Source organism: Columba livia, chromosome 25 (genome assembly GCF_036013475.1).
Source record: "Columba livia isolate bColLiv1 breed racing homer chromosome 25, bColLiv1.pat.W.v2, whole genome shotgun sequence".
Lineage (NCBI taxonomy): Eukaryota > Metazoa > Chordata > Aves > Columbiformes > Columbidae > Columba > Columba livia.
The window spans coordinates 4556941-4578416 of NC_088626.1; the positions used below are offsets into that span (position 1 = coordinate 4556941).

General features: G+C 44.7%; 1 protein-coding gene across 2 annotated transcripts; it reads left to right on the top strand.

The window, feature by feature from the left end:
• Window positions 1–437: 437 nt before the first annotated feature.
• Window positions 438–20994, top strand: GMCL1 (germ cell-less 1, spermatogenesis associated). 2 transcript variants are annotated; one of them, XM_065041118.1, is made up of 14 exons: window positions 438–738; window positions 1581–1704; window positions 4498–4594; window positions 5197–5294; window positions 5759–5871; window positions 6551–6616; window positions 6791–6875; window positions 7090–7180; window positions 8322–8462; window positions 12398–12467; window positions 17323–17398; window positions 18219–18364; window positions 18565–18652; window positions 19661–20994. In XM_065041118.1, the coding sequence occupies exons 1-14, from the start codon at window positions 557–559 to the stop codon at window positions 19787–19789; spliced, it is 1506 nt and encodes a 501-aa protein (XP_064897190.1). In that variant the 5' UTR covers window positions 438–556; the 3' UTR covers window positions 19790–20994. The 2 variants fall into 2 exon arrangements, with proteins under 2 accessions (XP_064897190.1, XP_064897192.1); XM_065041120.1 differs by having other exon boundaries at window positions 1581–1689.
• Window positions 20995–21476: the final 482 nt, after the last annotated feature.

Below are 21476 nucleotides of genomic sequence, written 5' to 3' on the forward strand. Positions count from 1 at the left end.
TTAAAAAGTTGGTTTGCTGAGAGATCCTGCCTGAACCTATTATATTTGCAAAACAATTGTTTCCTGCAATGGGTAGGTCCTTTGCAACTTAATCACAATATAGATTAATTTAGCAGCTTCTCCTCAAAGCTTCGGATCATTTCTGCGGCTCCCCCGGTCCCTCCCCAGCCGGTCCGTGTATCCCGTGCCGGGCTCACCCCGCTGAGTCCCCCCGACAGCTCCTCCCGCCCCGCAGAGCTGCGGAGCAGCCGGGGCCCGACACCGGGTCGCGGTTTGGGGTTTTCCGGCAGCACCGGGACCCCGCGGCAGCACCGGGATCCGCGATCCCACCGGCAGCACCGGGACCTGCCGGCAGCACCGCGATCCACGATGCCCCGGACCGGCCACAGCGCCCCCGCGCATGCGCAGAACGCAGCCACCGCCCCTGCGCATGCGCCCCCGCCGCTCCCGCGCAGGCGCCGCCATGGCCGCCACCGGCAGTTGCTGAGGCGTCGCTGTCGCTGCTCCGCTCCGGGCGGCCCCATGAGGAAGCGGCGGCGGCGGCGTTGGAGCGGCGATGGGCTCGCTGAGCAGCCGGGTGCTGAGGGGGCGGGCGAGCCCCGCGCGCGGCGATGGGGCGGCCGGAGACGGCGACGGCCGGGGCGGCAAGAGGAAGCGCGGCGGGGCCGAGGGGCCCGGTGACAGCGACAGCGATAGCGAGGCCGAGCGGGAGGAGCGGCTGCTCAACACCCCGCGCAGGTCCGGGGCTGCGGGTCTGTGAGGGCTGCGGGTCTGTGAGGGCTGTCCCCGCGGTGCTGAGGGACGGGTGGTGGGGCTGAGACGGGGACACTCGGGGATTGAGCGCGTTTCAGGGGCTTGTGCAGAGACAAGAAGGGTTTGGTGTGAGGTGGGTCTGAGGGGGGGCGCTTCTTATTGGCTTTGGAAGGTCCCGGCAGCAACTGCAGTAAAAGAGGGAGAGTGCATCTGGAATATTGTGTCCAGCTGTGGCCCCTCAGTTCCAGCAGGACAGGGAACTGCTGCAGAGAGTCCAGCGCAGGGCAACAAAGATGCTGAAGGGAGTGGAGCATCTCCCGGGTGAGGAAAGGCTGAGGGAGCTGGGGCTCTGGAGCTGGACAAGAGGAGACTGAGGGGGGACTCATTCATGTTTCCAGATATCTAAAGGGGGAGTGTCAGGAGGATGGAGCCAGGCTCTTCTCGGTGACAACCAGTGACAGGACAAGGGGTAATGGGTGCAAACTGGAACACAAAAGGTTCCACTTAAATTTGAGAAGAAACTTGTTCCTGGTGAGGGTGGCAGAGCCTGGCCCAGGCTGCCCAGGGAGGTTGTGGAGTCTCCTTCTGTGCAGACATTCCAACCCGCCTGGACACCTTCCTGTGTAACCTCATCTGGGTGTTCCTGCTCCATGGGGGATTGCACTGGATGAGCTTGCCAGGTCCCTTCCAACCCCTGACATTCTGGGATTCTGTGAGTGGGGGAACCGTGGGGGCAGGGAGAAAAATACCCTGTGGTGTGTGTTAATGCTGCTTCTGGAACAGGAAAAATTGAAGGAGTGTATCTCTGTTTGCCTTTTTTTGTGTAGGAAAAAACTGAAAAGCACTTTTAAGTATATTTATCAGACTCTGTTTCTGAATGGCGAGAACAGCGATATCAAAATTTGTGCCCTGGGAGAGGAGTGGAACTTGCATAAGGTATATTTGCGTCAGGTAAGCAACCTATTTATTACAATAGAAACTCTTTTTAATAAAATAATACCTGGTAAATGTTGTGATGAGACTTTTTTTTTCTCTTTTTCCTTATATTTTTGACTTCTCACTCTTTCTGTGGATGCAAACAGTTAAACTGCTTGTGTTGTGCTTTTGATAGTAACGTTAGGAAGTGTAGCTGGAGCTTCCTGTTTGAAAAGTTTCTTCACTTCTGTCACTATTTAATTTGTTTTAATCTACTCATCTTAACCTTGGCACATCCGTTGTGCAAACAGCCCTGAAAACTGTCTTTTGATGTCCTGAGAACACATTCGTGTTTGCTAAACAAATGACCGAGAGTCTTCTGCGATGTTAATGTTATTGCAGAGCGAAGAAGGCGCTTCCAGAATGAATTTGTAAAACATGTGCTGGCCCGGTTCAGTTTTACTGTTTGTTGGTACTTGGGTGTAGGAACCTGAAGTGAAATTGCTGGAGCTGGGTCTCTCTATTTGTTATTTCTTCATGGAAATTGGTGTATTTGTTATTTCTTGAGGAGGGTGTGCATAGAAGCTCTGGAAAGGAACACATCTTAGTGCATACCTGCAAAAAAGATGCTGTTTCTACCACTGTTTTATTTTGGACTTCTATGAAGGTGATGTTCTTTGTGTTACTCTTTGGGAGTGAAGAGGTGCAGTTATCTTTACTGACTGTTCCCTTTATTGCTTGTCCTGGGACAGAAGTGGGGAGAAACCATGGGTTTGTGTTGAAATGTCTAATTCACTTGTGCTGCTGACGTTATAGTGGAGTCTGACCTTGGAAGCAATTTATTTGAAGCAGGAAGAGGACGTAAGATGAGGTACCATACCTGAAAACGTGCACTTTGGTAGCTGTAGGCAAACACAAAGCAGTTTTATGTTTGAAAGATGCGTAGATGAGGTTTGTAGGGACATGGTTTAGCGCTAGAATTGGGTTACGGTTGGACTTGATGTAAAGGGTCTAGTCCAACCAAAATGATTCTGTGTGTTACAGGGCGCAGATGGCGCTGTGAGACACTCAGCAGTTTGAACACGTTTTCTATGGTGTAATAAGTGATGGTAGAAATGAATTCTTGATTTTGTTGTGTAAAAGCCATGATCACAGTGCAGGTAAAACAATTCCTTGCGTTGGCTGCTTTCATTGCTTTCTTGTAGGAAAAAGCCCTTTATTTTTGCATGTGTTAGAACCTTTTACAGAGCATAAAACAAGGGCAGGAAAATCACTTGTGTCTAGCCCAAGGTTGAGCAGTGGGTGTGTGTGACCAAAGAGGACGCTGCAGATACAGCGTTAATCACGCTTGATTTAACGAAGGGGGGATATAAATGGGTTGGACAGTCAGACTTGGGCTGTGCAGCATCAACAGGGTGGGCCCATTGCTGATGCCTCCTTAGGCCGGTCGGCGATGGCGTTATTAATTGTTGCGATTCTGTTGTTGCTGCGTCTCAAGTTTGTGAAGCTAGTGGGCTGGTGACTACAACTGATTATTAATCGCTTCCATGGATGCTTTATAACAGGCTTTGAAAAGTGAGGATTTGTTTTGTAGGGGCCTTGTACAAGCAATGTTCTCGTGAGATGAAATGTGCTCGAGTTAATTGCTCTGTTTCGATTCATGCTCTGTCGTTGGAATTGTGTTACTATAGGTAAAATATTTTGGAAGTTAAATGACTCTTAAATGAAATTTTGACTCCGTTTCTGGCTTGTTGAGCAGAATAACTCGCTCTGAATGTTTCCGCTTCCCGAGTCTCCGTGCCTGTGTTTAGTTTGGTAAAGGGCAGTGGGGTGCTGCCCTACCCGTGAGCAGCAAACGGGAGAAACAGAGGGTTTCCTTTTGCTGATGCTCTTTACTAAAATGATGAATTCTCAGCAAATCGAGGAGTCGATCCTCCTGGCAAAGCTAAGGTGGCCTCATGAGGACTGGTACGATGAATATGGTCATGGTTTTGAGAGCAGCGTGTTGTGTGTCATCGGAGTTAGGGGATGTGTTGGAGGTATAGAAATATTTACATAACGTAAAATGCAATTTTGATTTTGATTTGATTTGCCACCCTGGGTTGAAATGCTGAGTTAAGGGGTCAGGGAATATGGTGCTGTACAAATAGACTTTATTTTTTTGATCTCTCAGGTAAACTTCAGTGAGTGATAGCATCTCATAATGGGCACATCTGCTGCTGAGAAGGAAAATCATGAATCCTAGTAGAGCAGTGTATTTCACTTCATTGGGATGGAAACCTATCAAATTCTAGTTTTATATGCCTTACACTTTATAATAAAAGGTATATTTACATAAATGGTGTATGTGTATGTGTCCTTGGTATGAGACTACAACCTTGTACATTAATTTGTATGTCTTGCATGCCTGTTATTTTCTTTTCCCCCAATACCCAACCTGGCATTTCCTAATGCCTGCAGGATTTGTTGTCCACTGATAACATTAAGGACCTAATTCTTGGACTAATTATATCCCCATTGGTGGTGTGGTTTGTAGGAAAAGAGCTTATGTGGCTTTTCTAGCCCTTTAAAGCTCTTTAGTTACTCTGATTACAGACACATGGTCCAAATTTTCTATACACGTTTCCACCTTCAGAAATAGAGCAACTACAATTAGCCCTTTCTCAAGTATGTCAGAATGTTTTAGCTTGTGAATGGTTCCTTTAATACATTTTGCTCTGCGTAAAGGTAAATATTAACGATTTTTCGTTCCATGTGCTGCTTTTGACCATCTTCATCTGAATGAAATCTCTCACTCGAGTTGTTTTGCTCTCATCTTCCCTCATATAGTCAGGCTACTTTTCCAGTATGTTCAGCGGATCTTGGAAAGAATCTAATATGAACGTCATAGAGTTGGAGATTCCTGACCAAAATATCGATATAGAAGGTAAGTGGGAAGCTTTTATTTTAACATAAACACTGAACATAGAGGCAAAGCTGAACCTGACCAAAAATAACTGAAAAAAAATACATTTTTAAAGAATAATTTTCAAACTACTAAATAAGAAACTTGAGAGAATGAGTTCTGTGCTCATTCAGTTTTGAGCTTGACTGGGGTCACCAGTGGAGTTGAACTCAGACGCAGTGGGACTGGGCAGAGTGGTTTTTATGGCTCTGAGCATCGTGGAGTGAAGAAGTTGTGTTGTCCAGAAGAATCACAAAGGAACTTGTAGCATCGTAGCGATATCTCAACATTACACCAGTGATCAGTGGCAGGGGAGGATCACGAGGTTTAGGTGCTTTTGATCGAGTTTTCCCACTCTCCACGTTGCCCCGTCCCATGTCTTGGTGACTGTTTAAGGTGAATATTTTGCTTAAATAGTGAAAAGAACTGTATTTTATCGATTAACGCCGTGGTCTGCGTTTGCAGCTTATGTGTGTGCTTGGGCTTTTTATCCCGAGCACTGGTGCGGTTTGTTTCTATTTAAGGATTCTCTTAGTTATCTGTACTCCACGTCCCATATTTGTTTGATACTTGTGTCTTTTCAGCTCTCCAGGTGGCTTTTGGTTCACTGTACAGAGATGATGTCTTAATAAAACCCAGCCGAGTCGTTGCGCTTCTAGCAGCAGCCTGCATGCTGCAGCTCGTAAGTAACATGTCTGCTGTATCTTTATGTTTTCTTTTTACATAAAGATAACAGTTCATATATACTCACACGTGTGCACTGTTTCATCCAGAGCAATGAATCATCTCTTCAGACCCAAGCGTAACGCAGTCGTTTTGTTTTAAGATGCCGTGACTAAGATTCAGTTGTAATATTAAGTTTTGCTTTGAGAATCCTATCTAGGAGTAGAATAAAATATGTTTTAACAGCTCATTTGTTCTACCCTGAGGGTATTTATTTCTTTCATGTGATATATTCTTAAGAAAAATGTACTTCTCTGAGGAAGATTGCTTTAAATTTTCTGGATCGCGTAGCGTAGGTCACTGTAGCCAGCGTGACTTGGGTAATTGTTTGGGCATGAACATTTGTATGAACTGCACAATCTTTGACGTATCCTGTTAGTAAATTAAAACGTTGAATATTTGTGGGTTTTCTCCTCCCCGCAGGATGGCTTAATCCAGCGATGTGGTGAAACAATGAAGGAAACCATTAATGCAAAAACCGTCTGTGGTTATTATAATTCAGCGGAGACGTACGGGTTAGACTCTGTGAAGAAAAAGTAAGAATTACTTTCTCCAAGCTGCTTTGTATGCTGCTAATTAAAAGTGTGAATTTACAAACACTAAAATAATGCCCAAGTTGTTGGTTTTTAAGAGCTATCTGGCTTGGGTTCTCCTTCTATTTAGTTTTTGAATTTCTACTATAATCAATTACCTTCAAATTGGTGTAGATTATAGTAGATTGATTGGCCTGTGCTGTGGATGAATTAATTACATCAGTAAAGACAATATGTTTGGTCTTCAGTGCGACAGTGAAATAATACTTGTGATCATTGACTGTTTTATCGTAAAGCTGCTTTAATAAGCAGAACTTAAGCTTAACTTTATCTTAATTAGGAGGGATAATTACACATTTGGGAGCAGAATGCCGAGGTTAGTGGAAACTGTTTCCTTCTGCTGGGAGCGAGTGTGTTCTCAATGCTTTTTGTGGCATTACTTTGGATTTAGCTTGCACTGTACCCTGAGAGAAACTAAATGCCACTTTAAAAGCTTCAGAAAATTTTGGGGTAAACTTTGTTTTTGTAATAACTCTTTTGCATATTTTTCTGCATTCATGTCTCATGTTATTTCAAAATTGTGCGGTACCTACCCAGGCTTTGTGAGCCTGAGCAACTGTTGCAGGAATGTTGACATACATGAGAAAAAGATGAAGGTATTAATTCCTTGCTTTTAATGCAGGTGCCTTGAATGGCTCTTGAATAACCTGATGACTCACCAGAGTGTTGAACTCTTCAAAGAACTCAGGTATTCGGGCTTCAATTAACGTTCAGTGTTGAAGTACAATTTATTTCAGAGTATATAACGCACTATGAATAAGTTTCCAGGTTCTTGGTGGTTGGTTGTTACTTAGCTTGTTGCTTGGTGTTATCTGTACTGTCTCGTAGAAGTCTTATCATTTTCTTCTCTTTTTTTCTCCAGCATAAACCTCATGAAACAGCTGATTAGCTCTTCTAACCTGTTTGTAATGCAAGTGGAAATGGATGTGTATACTGCTCTCAAAAAGGTGTGTGGCAAAGGGGCTGACTGGGGCTTTATCAAGTTGAACTCATCAATAGTAACATTATGAGAGTTTTACCCTTTTTGGTATTTACCAAAAGTATTTATTAGAGTATTGGAATCTTTGTAGGAATTAATGCATTATGAAAACGGCTCTTTAATAGTACATGTGTTACTTACCTGACAACTTCAATTAACTTGAGTTCGTTTGTTTGACTTAGTGGATGTTCCTCCAGCTAGTGCCTTCTTGGAACGGCTCTTTGAAACAACTCCTCGCTGAAGCTGATGCCTGGTTTGCCAAGCGTATGAAAGGTAGGATTGATCAGCACGGCCTTGCTTTGGGGAAGATGTGGGTTAGATTAAAATACAACAGTCTTCCTTCACTTCCAAGCATTCTCCCCTTTTCCAGCAGGCTCTCAACACCACCAAATCATAGAATGCTAGGGATTGGAAGGGATCTGGAAAGCTCATCCAGTCAAGTTTCCCCGCTGGAGCAGGAACACCCAGATGAGGTTACAGAGGAAGGTGTCCAGGCGTGTTTTGAATGTCTCCAGAGTAGGAGACTCCACAACCTCCCTGGGCAGCCTGTTACAGTGTCTGTCACCCTTACTGAGAAGTTTCTTCTCAAATTTAAGTGGAACCTCCTGTGTTCTAGTTTGAACCCATTACCCCTTGTCCTATCACTGGTTGTCACCGAGAAGAGCCTGGCTCCATCCTCCTGACACTCCCCCTTTAGATATCTGGAAACATGAATGAGTCCCCCCTCAGTCTCCTCTTGTCCAGCTCCAGAGCCCCAGCTCCCTCAGCCTTTCCTCACCCGGGAGATGCTCCACTCCCTTCAGCATCTTTGTTGCCCTGCGCTGGACTCTCTGCAGCAGTTCCCTGTCCTGCTGGAACTGAGGGGCCACAACTGGACACAATATTCCAGGTGTGGTCTCCCCAGGGCAGAGCAGAGGGGCAGGAGAACCTCTCTGACCTACTGACCACCCCCTTCTAACCCACCCCAGGTACCATTGGCTTCCTGGCCACAAGGGCCCAGTGCTGGCTCATGGTCACCCTGCTGTCCCCAGGTCCCTTTCCCCTACACTGCTCTCTAATAGGTCATTCCCCGACTTATACTGGAACCTGAGAGCTTTGCCACTGTTTTGTCCACATATTTTCAAGTGAGCAGACGTCATCGCTATTTGTGCTTTGTTGTTTCTGCTGTTGTTCAGTTAGGATAAGCTTTTGTTGCCCTCTCAGTGGAAGACACTAGTATAATTCAAATTTGGCCTAACATTTCTGCTGAAGGGACTTGAATGTAAGGAATTTCTTAATTTTTAGCTGCAAAACGTGTTTTGCCTGGCCGTAATAACTGCATCTGATCACCAAGTTAAACCTCAATCTCAAATAGAAACAGGATCTGGAAAACCTTTAGGAAAAGAAATGATAACACAGGCGCTGTGTCTTACAGATTTTGAGGGTGACGTTGCGTTCCTGGAATCAGAACAGGGGAGCGCGTTCCTGCCGGTGTTCACACACTTAAGGTTGCCATATATCGTCAGTGATTTGGCATCAGCCAGAATTGTGGAGAGAGATTCCCTGATACCCCCAGGTGAGTGAAGGCGCGGCTGAGCCGGCTTTGTGGGCCTTTCCCAGCAGATCAACTGGTCTTATCGCTCTTGTGTTTATCTCCAACATCTCAGTTGTGGCTGAAGGTTCAGCAGAGGCTGAATATTAAATTTACATGCATAACAGTCTTAATAGGCACACACGTAGGTGCGTTAAGCGTTGTGTTGATCAGTCAGTTTATCAAAATACTCTATAATCAATATTTAGTACATTACCAGACTTTAAGTGCAAAAAAACCCCAAAAACTTTTCCTTTTAAGAGAGCAAGACTCTCTGTGACTCAGCTGTTTCCTAGCCATTAGCTTTCTAAAAAGAGCTGGGTAATTTTTGATAGGATTTGGAACAACACCTAAAAATGAAAATGCTGTGAACTCTTCTCCCGTCTTCAAAGACAAGTGTTATTTAGTAACAGATACTTAGGATGTTTTTGGAGGAGAAAGGGTATTTATGTATTCTGCTCTTGTCCTTTTATTTGCTTTTGGACTTATGTAAAATACACCCTCATTCTAGGTCCTGGTGCTTTTTGGAGCCCATGGGGTGAAATGCCATTTAATATTATTACAGAATACTGCTATTAACATTATATTACCACTAAACAATAAAAACGCCCATTCTCATCTCTCTGCTCAAGTCTGAGTTCAGAGCTGGTTTATTCTTTGCTTGGAAGCTCTGTAAACCTGGCTGCTGATACATGAGGAAGGCTGGACATGAATTCTCATGTTGGGCTCGTGCTTGAAAATGTTTTTCCACTCTCATTCATGTCTTTTATCATGTGAAACACCTGCACCTCCTTCTTTTTCCTTTTGTTTTTTAAATTCATTTTTACTTTTCAGAGCGAGTTGTGCTCCCTGTCTCAGTGTTCGGACACCTCATGCTCTGCCTTTGAATTTGGCTCCTGCTGTCCTCCCTCCGTATTTCACTCTGTTCAGGGTTCCCTTGTCAGAGTTGAACCTTAGCATTGAATTTGGCATCTTAACTCTCTGACAGTTTGGGGTATTTTTGGTTTGTGGGTGTTTGTTGTGTTTTGGGTTTTTCCTTAGCTCTCACATACACAGCTTTGCTATTTATTTCTGTCCATGCTGTAGCTGTCCATTCATCTATGCCTCTGATGTCTGGTTTTAGGTGTAATTGCCAAAATCAACCCTGCTTCTTTGAGCTGTTTATCACTCCTATTTGTAACTCCTTGACATCTGTGTTCTTGTCATCTGTAGCCTTGGGGGTCACTTGGGACTCTTGTCACACATAAATAATTTACCCTTTGAGTTACGTTGCTCTCTTCCTATAAACTTAATTTCTTTTTCATCTCATATTGGCTTTTCCTTCTATGCTGCCATAGATGTCAACACAACTATGGTATAATGCCAAAACAGACTCTTCAGGATATTTCTTTAGAGCCTGAGCAAATTGTTAGATGCTTTTGAAACCCTTTCCTTGCCATTAAGATGATGTGTGAGTCGTCCTGCTGTACCCTGTCTGTTCCACAAATAATGGCTTGATTGCTCTTTGTAGCTGAATGTCTGGACAACCTTGAGCAGCTCTTTCGCTCTGAAATTCTCGAAGAACGTGGCTGTCAAAACCTGAATTGTGACTCTGCGATGGGGGTACCTGTGGGGAGGGGGTGACGTCCTTTCCTCGCTAGAAATCTGTCCATCTCATGAGCGCAAGCGGACAGTTCCCACTGCTTGAATGTCCTGGCTTTCCTCCTCCCGGTTCTGGTTTAAATTAATACCGTAAGAGATGGAGAATGCCTTCTGCGCTGCTTCGAAGTAAAATATGAAGGAATTTGGTTATCCTGTGCTGAAATGTCTATTCCAAGTGCTGTTTGAACAGCAGGTGGAGGCAGCGCATTGCTCAGAGCTGCGAGCCGTGCGCTGGTGATGCTCCATCCCTTGTGTCCAGTAGATGGGGCAGGTTTGGACCTTGAGCGAGGGAAAACGTTTTGTGTGACACACAAAACAACGCGGAAAAAGAGATCTCATCTTGGACGTGTGAGATTTTATGTGCTTAACTGATGTGTAAAGTAAATATAATCCATCTTGTTTAAGATTGGGATTGGCACAGATTGTAACCCAAGTGTACAGTTTTATTCTGTAATAAAAAATAAGTTAACTTGGGGTGAAGGACCCTTTAGATCTTTAATGATATAGGAGAACTGTGGGTTATTTCCGTGCAAAGTGGCTTTGTCAGCATGTGAATAAGATATTGCAAACCAGAAATGTTTAGTACTGCGCTTGATTTCCTTGTCAGTGTTGCTGCTGTTATCGGCACTGCCGTGGGCAGCGTTCCCTTAGTGTTCTCCCATGAATAAATTGTGCCCACACTAAACCCAGAAGCCTTCTATCTATGTTTTCCTTAAATTGTTACAAGATTAATGGCAACTTTGAGGCTGATTTGCTTGTGCTTTTTAGAGAGAACGTATCATTTTTGCATAGTTCACAAGGTGCTGGAGAGCAAGATGTTTTCTCTTTCAACGCTGATACAGGGTTGATTTGTAGTCGTACAGAGGGAAAGTAGAGCAATGAGAGTTTGTGAGTGTGTGGTTAGGGCAGGAAGAGTATCTGATGTGTTTGTTCTACCACTGATTAATAATAATAAAAGAAATAAAAAGCTTTTGCAAAGGTTACTGGCTGCCAGCATCCAGGATTTCAGGTGATTTGCACCGCACCCAGGTCTGCACAGGTGGAATTGCTGGGTGGTTTGTATTGTAGTGGAAACCTCTTAGATTATTGTAGGTGAAATTGTTCTCAAGGACCTGCAGGAGAAAACTGCAATACTATATTAGGAGTTCTTGTTTGCATAGAAGAGATATAAGAGAGAGCAGTCATTCTAGCCAAGTGTTCATTGTTCAGCTGCAGTTGGAATATGGTGTATTAAATAGATATGTACATGTACAAAACTAGAGAAGATGCTCTATGTCCTGATTTTGGTTATTTTCTTCCTTCTAGCACATCCGTTCTCTGTTCCTTCCCTGTGCGGTTTTCCTTAACTCATTTTTATACTTCCAGCTGTGCTTTGGTTAATGCCCATTTTGGCCCTGTCTCAGTCTGAATCTTTACTCCAGGGTTAGCAGGGCAAGGCCTGGGTTTAATTTTTGCATCTGGGACTTGCAGGGAGATCTCAGCGCTGTGATCTCCCCTCTCCCTCTATCACCTTCATCACCCACCTGGTGTGGTTTTGTGCTAACAGTGATTCGCACTGCTCCTGCCATCCCTGTTGAGTTTGTTCTCGTACGTGACCTTGTGTACTTGCCCCTGGTCGTTATCTCCACTGAGAAGAACTTACACACTGTGCTTTTGGGTCCCTGTGATCCCTTTTGTGTAACTGACTTGCAAGCTGTAAGTTTTTGTTCTGATTTATCTCTTGGTTGCAACTGTTAAATTAATACAGCCGATAAAATCTTTATGGTGTTCTCACAGGAAGACATGATTTATGTTTATTCCCAGTAGGGGACAATTTCTGTTCGTTTTCACCGTATCTGTGATAAGTCTCTGTTTCCTTTATCCTTTGGTTCTGTTTTCTTCTTGTTTAACTTGTGTAGAATCCTGTTGGGGATTCAGAAATCATCATCTTCTCCCAGGAGCTCGTTAACAAGCTCGTTAACAAGCTCCTTGGCAAAACAGAACGTTGCGCGCTGAGAAAACGGGTTGAGTTGCATCACTTCTGGCAATGGCGAATGCTCCATGAGACGAGCGTGGTCCTGAGTTACTGAGCGTTAGGTGTTGGTTTTATCTGTGCCGCTGCTTGCGAGTTGAGGCCTGGAGATGAATAACACAAGTGGTGGGTTTGCACAGGCCATCCAGTTAATGTGTAACCTTATTGTTTCAATGTTGTTTTATTTCTGTATTTCAAATGTTTATGAATATCCCCATTCCCAGCTCCAAAGACAACGCCAAGCTTATTTATTTTTTTTTAATTTTAGAATGGCTGTCCTCTGTTTACAAACAGCAGTGGTTTGCCATGCTCAGAGCAGAACAAGACAATGATATTGGGTAGGTATATTACAGGCTTTCCTTTATTTCTTTCTTAAATTAGAAACCTTCCTCTCGTATAAATACTGACATGATTAACCTTTGGAGTTCACATTAAGAGGAGTGGGGGGGGAAGCACAAATCAGGGGGTTTCAACTCCGCTGTTCTCTGAGGAACCATCTGTTCCCCTGGACTGGCTGATCTCCTTTGAACAGCAGAACTATAGGAAACTTGTATAACGCGACCAGAGGTGAACACGGGGGAGGGATATTCTGTATTCTCTTTTACGTTGGTTAATGCTTCTCACCGGTGCTTTGCCTTGAAATATGTGTTGAGGCTGTGACAGAGTAACTTATTAGCCTTGTGTTTTAGGGACAGCTTTAAGAAAAGTGCTGCAGGTGGGAAGGAGCCTTATGGTCCTGCTACCCTGGGCAAGCTGGGCAGGAGCTGGCGGTGCGTGGAGGCAATTTGACATTTTTTGTTCATGCAGGATGACAGAATCCCAGAATGTCAGGGGTTGGAAGGGACCTGGCAAGCTCATCCAGTGCAATCCCCCCATGGAGCAGGAACACCCAGATGAGGTTACACAGGAAGGTGTCCAGGCGGGTTGGAATGTCTGCACAGAAGGAGACTCCAGAACCCCCCTGGGCAGCCTGGGCCAGGCTCTGCCACCCTCACCAGGAACAAGTTTCTTCTCAATTTAAGTGGAACCTCTTGTGTTCCAGTTTGCACCCATTGCCCCCTTGTCCTATCACTGGTTGTCACCGAGAAGAGCCTGGCTCCATCCTCCTGACACTCCCCCTTTAGATATCTGGAAACATGAATGAGTCCCCCCTCAGTCTCCTCTTGTCCAGCTCCAGAGCCCCAGCTCCCTCAGCCTTTCCTCACCCGGGAGATGCTCCACTCCCTTCAGCATCTTTGTTGCCCTGCGCTGGACTCTCTGCAGCAGTTCCCTGTCCTGCTGGAACTGAGGGGCCACAACTGGACACAATATTCCAGGTGTGGTCTCCCCAGGGCAGAGCAGAGGGGCAGGAGAACCTCTCTGACCTACTGACCACCCCCTTCTAACCCACCCCAGGTACCATTGGCTTCCTGGCCACAAGGGCCCAGCGCTGGCTCATGGTCACCCTGCTGTCCCCAGGACCCCCAGGTCCCTTTCCCCCACACTCCATGCAAACCTTTGTTCCTGCCTCTCCCATCCCAGCCTCCCAGCCGGTGACCAAGGGTCCAGCACCTAGCAGGGCCCAGCACCCTGTGACCTGTTTGCCTTATTCCCTTTGAATTTCCCGCTGTGTTTTTTTGGCAGCTCTCTGCACTGCCAGCACCTCCGGCCCTTCCCTGGCAGCACATCCTCCCCTTCTAAGACCCTGTGCCCTCAGTTATACTGTGTGTTCTCCTTGCTGTACTGTTGGCGTTGCATTGCCATTGAGAAAACTCCATGAGAATGACCGTGTTTCTGTGCCCTTTCAAAGATTTGCAGGTGGCTCCACTGGTGTTTGTGTGGAAGGCGTAGCTGGGCGTCCTCAGCCTGTGCCCCACACGGGTTATCAGGCTTGGACGTTGATTTAACATATGTCACATGTACATGTGTGATCACAAACTGTTTCCTTCTGCTTTGCTTTTTGCCATGTTGCTTTGAGCCAGGTCCCTTAATCACTTTCTAAATACCAAACCTCTGCCAAAATGTGACTGGGGGAGCTGTTTGTGCCTTTATCCTCTCTCATGGTTCTTCATGTGCTTTGTGGAGAATAAATGTCGGGTCAGGAAGCTGAAAAACGTTTGTTACATTTCAAATACTGATAAACCAGCTTCTTTATTTTCTTCCATCAGTTCTGTTAGCCCACTGTTTGCCGTTCTGAAGACGAGCGTGTTTGATTGCGGTGGTAGGTTCACTTATTAATTGCAATCTGAAAACGCTGTCCTGGTTTGAGGCAGAGGCCGTGCAGCGCTCAGCAGAGTTACAAATCCCTCCTCTTCCTTCGTGGTGAACAATGGATGTTCCTGATGCGCTTCTCCGGCAGTGGGTGGTTAAGGATTTGCCAGGTGGAGGTTTTGGCTGGATTGTTATTGAACGACCAGCCACCAACAGACCTGTTGTTAAATAGAGACAGTTGTGTTTTGAAACAGCTTATGCTTTAGCATCCTGTGGCATAATGGTGTATTATATAGGAAATATTCCTTAATTACTTCCTTTTGATGTTATTATAGCATTAAAAAATCCCCAGAACTCTTTGAATAAGGAGGATTTTGAAGAAGTGGTTCTCTTTGGCCATAGCAGCGTTCAGGAGGTGGTGAAGTACATCATTGTGATCTCATCATTTAGCTCCTCAAGATTAATGTCAGGTGGTCGCAGCTTGTTTCTGATACTATCGTTTTGGGAAGATTTTTCTTGTAATGCTGTCGTTGACGTATCTGATAGTAGATGGTTGTAGATTGTGCTTGTATGGGAAGCACAGTTAATGTGAAAATGAGTATTAACATAGTCATAAAAATTCTGACACAAGATAAGACTGTATATTTGCTTTTTTGATGTCTTTTGGTAGCTCACTGTAACACAGTGAGAGCATTTGAACTGTCAGCTTCATAGAAAACTGCGGCGAAGATGGTGGGGATCGTACCAGCTTTTAAAGGAGCAACTTTCACGTTCAACTACAGGGCTGATGATTTCAGTGCCTTTTAGAACGAGCAGAGTATTTCACCACGTTTTTCTTGCTTGTCTAGTTTGCTCTTTCGCAGTATGGGATTTCTTTTTCTTTTCTAAGTCGGCTAAAACTGAAAATCTCAGGCAGAGGGAATTTTACTCTGCAGCAGAATCTGTTTGCCCGCATCTCTTTGGAGTAAGAGATTCATTGCCAAGCTCTTCCATTAATGGTGATGGGAAGAAGTGAGTAAAACGTCGTGTTTCTTCTCAGTATTTCTTAGGTTCTGACTTTAGTAGTTTACCAACTGGTTCAAGGTGGCATCCAGGTTACTGTTTGTTTAATAGGCAATAATGGACTAATTATCTTTGAACAGGGTGTTCTGTGGAGATGGGGGTGTGGGTACGGGTGCCTGGAGACCTTCCCTGTAGTTAATAATGCCTGGAGTGTCATTAGTGCATAGCGAGCGATCTCTGAGAAAATCAATGTCATTTGAAGCCCTGAGATCCCTTTTTGGCCTGGCGAGCTCTGGTGTCTTAGAAGGGAAGACGTGCAAATGTTCCTTTGTATTAAAGCAGATATTTTGGGCATTTGACCAACCTGTAGCTAAAGGGAACGAATTGAGGTTTTGTGAGAACATCTCTTCTCCAGCTCTGCCCTTCCTCTCGCCCTCACTGCCTCTATCAGTGTCTGAACACATTTTTTCCTGTAGAGATAAGGGTGCAAACTTAGAAAGCTGGACAGACTGTGCAGCCTTAGATGCACTAAGGCTCTATTTTCATATCCCACCTGGTGCAGAGCAGAATTGCACCTTCTTATGCCAGGCCTGCCAACATGGAAATGATATTGCTTCGGAATGTGTGATGTGGTTTGTTCTTTTGAGAACTTCAGAGAGGAGAAGAAAACGTTTCTCTCCTATGTAGTTTGCATTTAAAAGGGCTGGAGTTTGTTCTGTGGCAGATGCAAGACGTATCTTTCGAGTCCATGACTGGAATTGCTTCTACTCTCATAGTCTCTTTGGCAACGTTCAAGCGGGAAATAGAGTAACCTGACTGTTCACTAGGCCAGTGCAAGTGGTTGAAACTGGGAGTTTTGCATCTTCTGAGGCTGCTTGAGGAGCTGAGAGAGGGAAATACTAATGTCTGGCTGAACACCACGTACTAATGTTTGTAAAATTTGTTACTAATTAAACAGAAATAAATCTTTTATCACCATTACTGAATTTGGGTCAGCTAACCAGTTCAGCTAGAAGATGTGGAAAAGGCGCATGGGAGGCTCTTGGGTGAATTTGCTTAGCGTCATTAACTTATTTGCTTAACTTATTCACAAAATACTTAATCTTTCAGGATTTATTTTTACAGAAAGGGGGTGAAAAGCCCACAGACCGAGTTTATTCGTAAAAGCTGTAGCCACAAGTTCCTGTGTGCTGTAGGAAGAGAACAGACGCTGCATTCCTTCTTGCTCGAAGGATATTGTTTGATATTGTGGTTTAATTGAACGTGCGTGGGGGGGTTGCCTTTCATTGTGATTTATAATACTCACTCGAAGCGTTTCTCCTCAGTGTAACTTGAAGACTTCCTGGCAATGGTGACTTATTTGGTTAATGATGTAATCGTATCTAAAGTGAGTAACATACCTCTGGAAAACCGGGGCCGATTTTACTCCTGCTGGCTCTGCAAGATTTTCTTGCGTATTGAAGCACCTATGGAAACTGTTGGGTGAAACAAGTTCACGTTGGTGTAGGGTGACAGAACCCAGGAGCTTGTGGCACTTCGTGATTGCTGGGGGTAAACTTTTTATAGCCAAGTTGCGTAACCAGCCGCTTGAGAAACCTTCCACCATCTGCGGGCGCTTCTTCACAGCACGGCTGCTCCGCACTGCCCTGTTGGTGGTGGTTATTTGTGGCTCCCCACTCACACCACTGCACGTTAAAAGGACTCGGTGGTTTTTAGGAGGACTATTTCATTGCAACGGCTGTTATTTTCTTACCTGGAAAGGTTCTTTTGTACAAGTCCTACCTGACTGAGGTGTGTCGACCGGCTTTATGTTGCGGTTTTGTGCAGTGTTTGGATATTCATGGGACAGCTCAGGTAGGAAGGGGAGGTCATCCAGTCTAAGCTCTGCTCAAACAACAGTCGGTCGTACAGTCAGACCCGTTTACTCCGCTCTGTTCACCTTTCCCGCATTAAAGCACCACACAAAGCTGAAGTGTCCTTAAAGTTGCATTTTTCTTGTAGGCCTCAAGAATTAAATGAAGAGGAAATGGAAGGAAACAGCATGAGGTGTGGTCGAAAACTTGCAAAGGACGGTGATGTAAGTACGGCACGTGGCGACGCCTGTGTGGAGCTGACATGTCTTAGGCATGTTCTGTATTCTCAAAACACGTAGGTCTTAATTGTCAAGCTTCATCCAGAAGATGTAATGGAGATGGTACGCTAAATTATTTTGCTCTCCCTAGAAGGATGAAAGAACTTGCCGTGTTTGCCGTGAATAAGGATCTAGTGTTTTAATTGCGTTCTTGGGCTGCAAGCAAGTCCATGTTTGGCAAAACCTGTAGTGTGTGAAAGGAGGGGATGTAGCCATGACTTGTCATTTGAGACTGTGAAATACACACAGCTCAAATATACCCGTGATCACTGGTGTCTTTTTCTTTTTAACTGGAAAAAGCAGCTTTCTAGATAAAACATGGAACAGCCACAGCCAGAACCCCCATGTGTTCCATATACACGTGCGTGTCTTTAGGTAACAGGTCTTGCGAAAATATAGGAAACATGCATTTGTTTCCCACTGAAGTCGCCAAACGTGAGGCTGTTGTGCTCCCAGGAGCGCGCTGAGCGTGGATGGGACCTGTGGTGAAGTGCTGCTCACAAACGCAGCACCGCTTGCAGACTAAATGTGCTAAATGTATTTCTGTACATTTGGAAGGCAGCTGGTACTGAGCTTGCAGACAGATAACTACACAAGACAAAGGCCACAAAGTGCATGGTTGCCTACCAAGATGTGTTATATTCCAAATAAGCATCCAGGAACCACCACACATCTCTGTAGCCGAGAATCCCACTCCCCAGTGTGATTTATTGGAGAGGTGACACTTATTATTCACGTCAGAACCCATTTTTTTACTTCTTTTCAGTACTGCTGGCGGTGGACGGGCTTCAACTTTGGCTTTGACCTGCTCGTTACTTACACCAATCGTTACATCATTTTCAAGCGGAACACGCTGAATCAGCCGTGCAGCGGGTCGGTCAGCCTGCAGCCTCGGAGGAACATCGCCTTCAGGTAAACCCTGCCCACCCAGGCAGGCCCTGCCGTGCATGCTAAAATGTCTTCCTGTTACCACATCTTTCCATCGTGCTTGCGTTACATTTTGTTGCCGCCAAGCTTTGAAAACGTTCTTCTGTCTCCTTGGGAGAAACTCTCTGAGCTGGAAAAACTAAGCTCTGGGAATTTAAGTAATATAAGTGTTGTTCTATCCCTAGGTTACGTCTGGCCTCTTTTGACAGCAGTGGGAAAATCATTTGCAGTAGAGCAACAGGATATCAGATCCTAACCTTTGAGAAGGACCAGGTATGTTTGTGGATTTTTGAGCTGTTGAACTTGAATTGTGGAGTCCAGGGCATGAAACAAATGCTGAGAAATCAACAATGCTTTTGAAGATAAGTTGCTCTTCTCGTTGTTATTGCTTATGTGGAATTCCAAGCGTTCCTTTTAGATGTGGTGGAAGATAACGCTGGTTTGGGAAGTGTAACTAGAGCAGGGTAGCGTGGGTTTCATTAAGGTGGATAACCGTGAGGTTGGTGCTGCTGTGGGGTCGCGCTCGGCTGGACGACGACTTCCCCAGCGCTGCTGAGGTTACTGCAGAACGTGTCCAGCAGCCTCCTGCTTATTTAGAGGCAAATCTGAAGCTTGTTTGAAGACTCTTGTATTATAAGCTGAAGAGTTAAAAGAACATCTACATATTGTTCAAGGGTGGTAGTTATTATTCTGTCAAAAAGCCTCAGAGAGGAGTGGAGTTTTCTGAAGAGAACGTGCCCATTTCCACCTCTGTGGCAGCAGAATTTAGTAAGAATGTGAAAGACTTGGTCATCAAGTTTCTTAATTCCTAATCAGCAGTGATATGTAGAAGGTGAGTAATAGAAAACTTGTTCTTGTAAATGCCATCCTTGCTGTAGGAGAAAGTTTCAGTTTTGCTAGGCCAAAGTTCTTGGGGTAAAACCAGTTCCTACCAACCAACTGGAATTTAACCTGGGTGGTTAAATCTCCCGAAGCTGCTGGTGACAGAGTCGTCTCCTTTTCTCCCCGGGGTGCCCGAAGGTGACGTTTGCTCAGCCATTTCCTACGGTTCTATTTTCTTTGGTTGGCAGCACTGGGGCAAAGTGTTATAAACATTTTGAAAGTATCTTATCAGTGTTAGCGTTATCAAACCTCTGCTTAAGGTGAGTTACTATCTTGGGGGTTTATCTCCTGCTTTTTAACCTATGGTAATTAAAATGATAGAACGACTGTTAGTATCAACCTCATGTGGTTTTATGTGATCCGCGTCGCTCACTCTGCAAATGTCCCCTTGTTTCACAGGAGCAGGTGGTGATGAACCTGGACAGCAGGCTCCTCATCTTCCCGCTCTACATCTGCTGTAACTTCTTGTACACGTCGCCGCAGAAGAAAACGGAGGGTGAGGCGCTGCCGGAGAATTCGGAACCCTGAGCCCTCTCCATTGGGACGCAGTAGCGCTTGTAGGACTCTCTGCTTTCCGTTACCTGCCTTGCTGACGCACAGAGCCCTGACAACAAAGGCCTTACACTGTAGCTGATATATCCATGGCCTTAGTATACTCCTATGCATATCTGAAGATCAGAAATTATCTAGGCCAAAACTAGTTATCCCCTATTTTTTTAATTCTTATTTATGTTCCGCATCTTCAGACAGTAGCCATTCCGTGTTTGGGAAACGTTACGCTTTGATTTCTCTGGGTGAAAACTGAGCCAAATTGGAAATAGGGGGTTTGCGTGAACATCTTAGGAGGTTACCTGTGGGATTCGGAGCACACGTGATAGGACGTGTGGGTTTTGTGTTGGTTTTTGGGTTTTTTAACAACTAGTTTGTACATACCAGCTCCATATTCTGCTTTATTTTGTGGTTCTTTTCCATTAGGGCCACGTACATCTGTGTAAATGTTGCCTGTCAACTTCTGTTAGTTATTGAACTGTACGGACTTTCAGACCTGCTGGTTTTTAAGCCTTTATTGCATCTCCCACTCATGCATTTCTTTCTTGTTCTTGGACTTTTTTAACGTTGCGGCAGATATTTCCCTTTCTTTTTATACCACGTGAATTTGCTCATAAGGATGCTCATAAGTGAATTATCATTCTCCATGTGCTGAAAACCTGTATTAACCATCCTTGGAGTCTGTGACACAGCAGCAGCTTTCAGCCAGGATTCCACTTACTACACTCACGTGAACCAACCACCACCTTCCAAACATCATTTTTTGTGACTTGTTTCAGCTGTAACATTGGGAATATATCCCCTTTTAGCTCAGGAACTTGTGACCTTCGAGTGCCTTTTGAGTTGTGTGTGTTACCAAACTTCCCATCAGTTAAGCGAGGTCACAGGATCCGAAGGAAGAGCCGGGAGCAAGGGATTCCTTTCCGTTGGTTTGACAAAGGAGTCGAGTGTAAGTGATACACCGCGTTCATTTTTTCTGTCTGTTGAGTTTTATGCTTGTCTGTTTGAATTTTGAATCCCTACAGCAGGATTTGGGGGTTCAAAGTGGGAATTTTGCCTCTTTAGCCTATTTTTTTAACGTTGTCAGAAAAGTAGAAAACCATTTGTACTTTATAACAAGGATAAAAATGTGTTGGGCAAGATGGAAAAACATGGCAACTTGTCAATAAATGATTTCAAGTGTCCATCCTTTTCTACCATTAATAGCTTTTTCTCCTAGAATTAGCCCATGGATGCATCTCTAGAATCTTGCACTGTATCCTATTTATTGGGAAGCAGAAAGAAGCATTTTAAGGCGTTCACCTGCATCAAATATTTAAGTAAGCACTTTGTCTTTTTATACCTAGAAGCACCAAGTTTTTCAGACTCATTGATTCAGTGGAAAGAAATAGGGGCTGCTTGTTAATGACAGAACAAAAGGGGTACATTAAAATACCTGGGTTGAATTTATGTGCTGAGGGTTCAGGTCCAGGTCCTGCAAGAGCTTATGTTAAACTAACCATGATACTTTTTCCAGACATAACCAACTCCTTCCCTTGTTCTTTGGGGTCCTGGTTCCCTCCCCCTCCTGCTTGTGCAGGGACTCAATGCAAAGAAATAAGCACCAAAGCTGGGAAGGGATTCTTCCCTATGGACAGACCCGGGGATTTGGGATGGGGATGGAGCA

Bases quoted from the DNA above. Each gene is read 5' to 3' on its own strand.
- GMCL1 (XM_065041118.1), top strand. From the start codon at position 557: ATGGGCTCGCTGAGCAGCCGGGTGCTGAGGGGGCGGGCGAGCCCCGCG. The intron at 5,872-6,550 runs GTAAGAATTACT...CTTTTAATGCAG, and splicing joins TTAGACTCTGTGAAGAAAAA to GTGCCTTGAATGGCTCTTGA. The intron at 6,617-6,790 runs GTATTCGGGCTT...TTTTTTCTCCAG, and splicing joins GAACTCTTCAAAGAACTCAG to CATAAACCTCATGAAACAGC.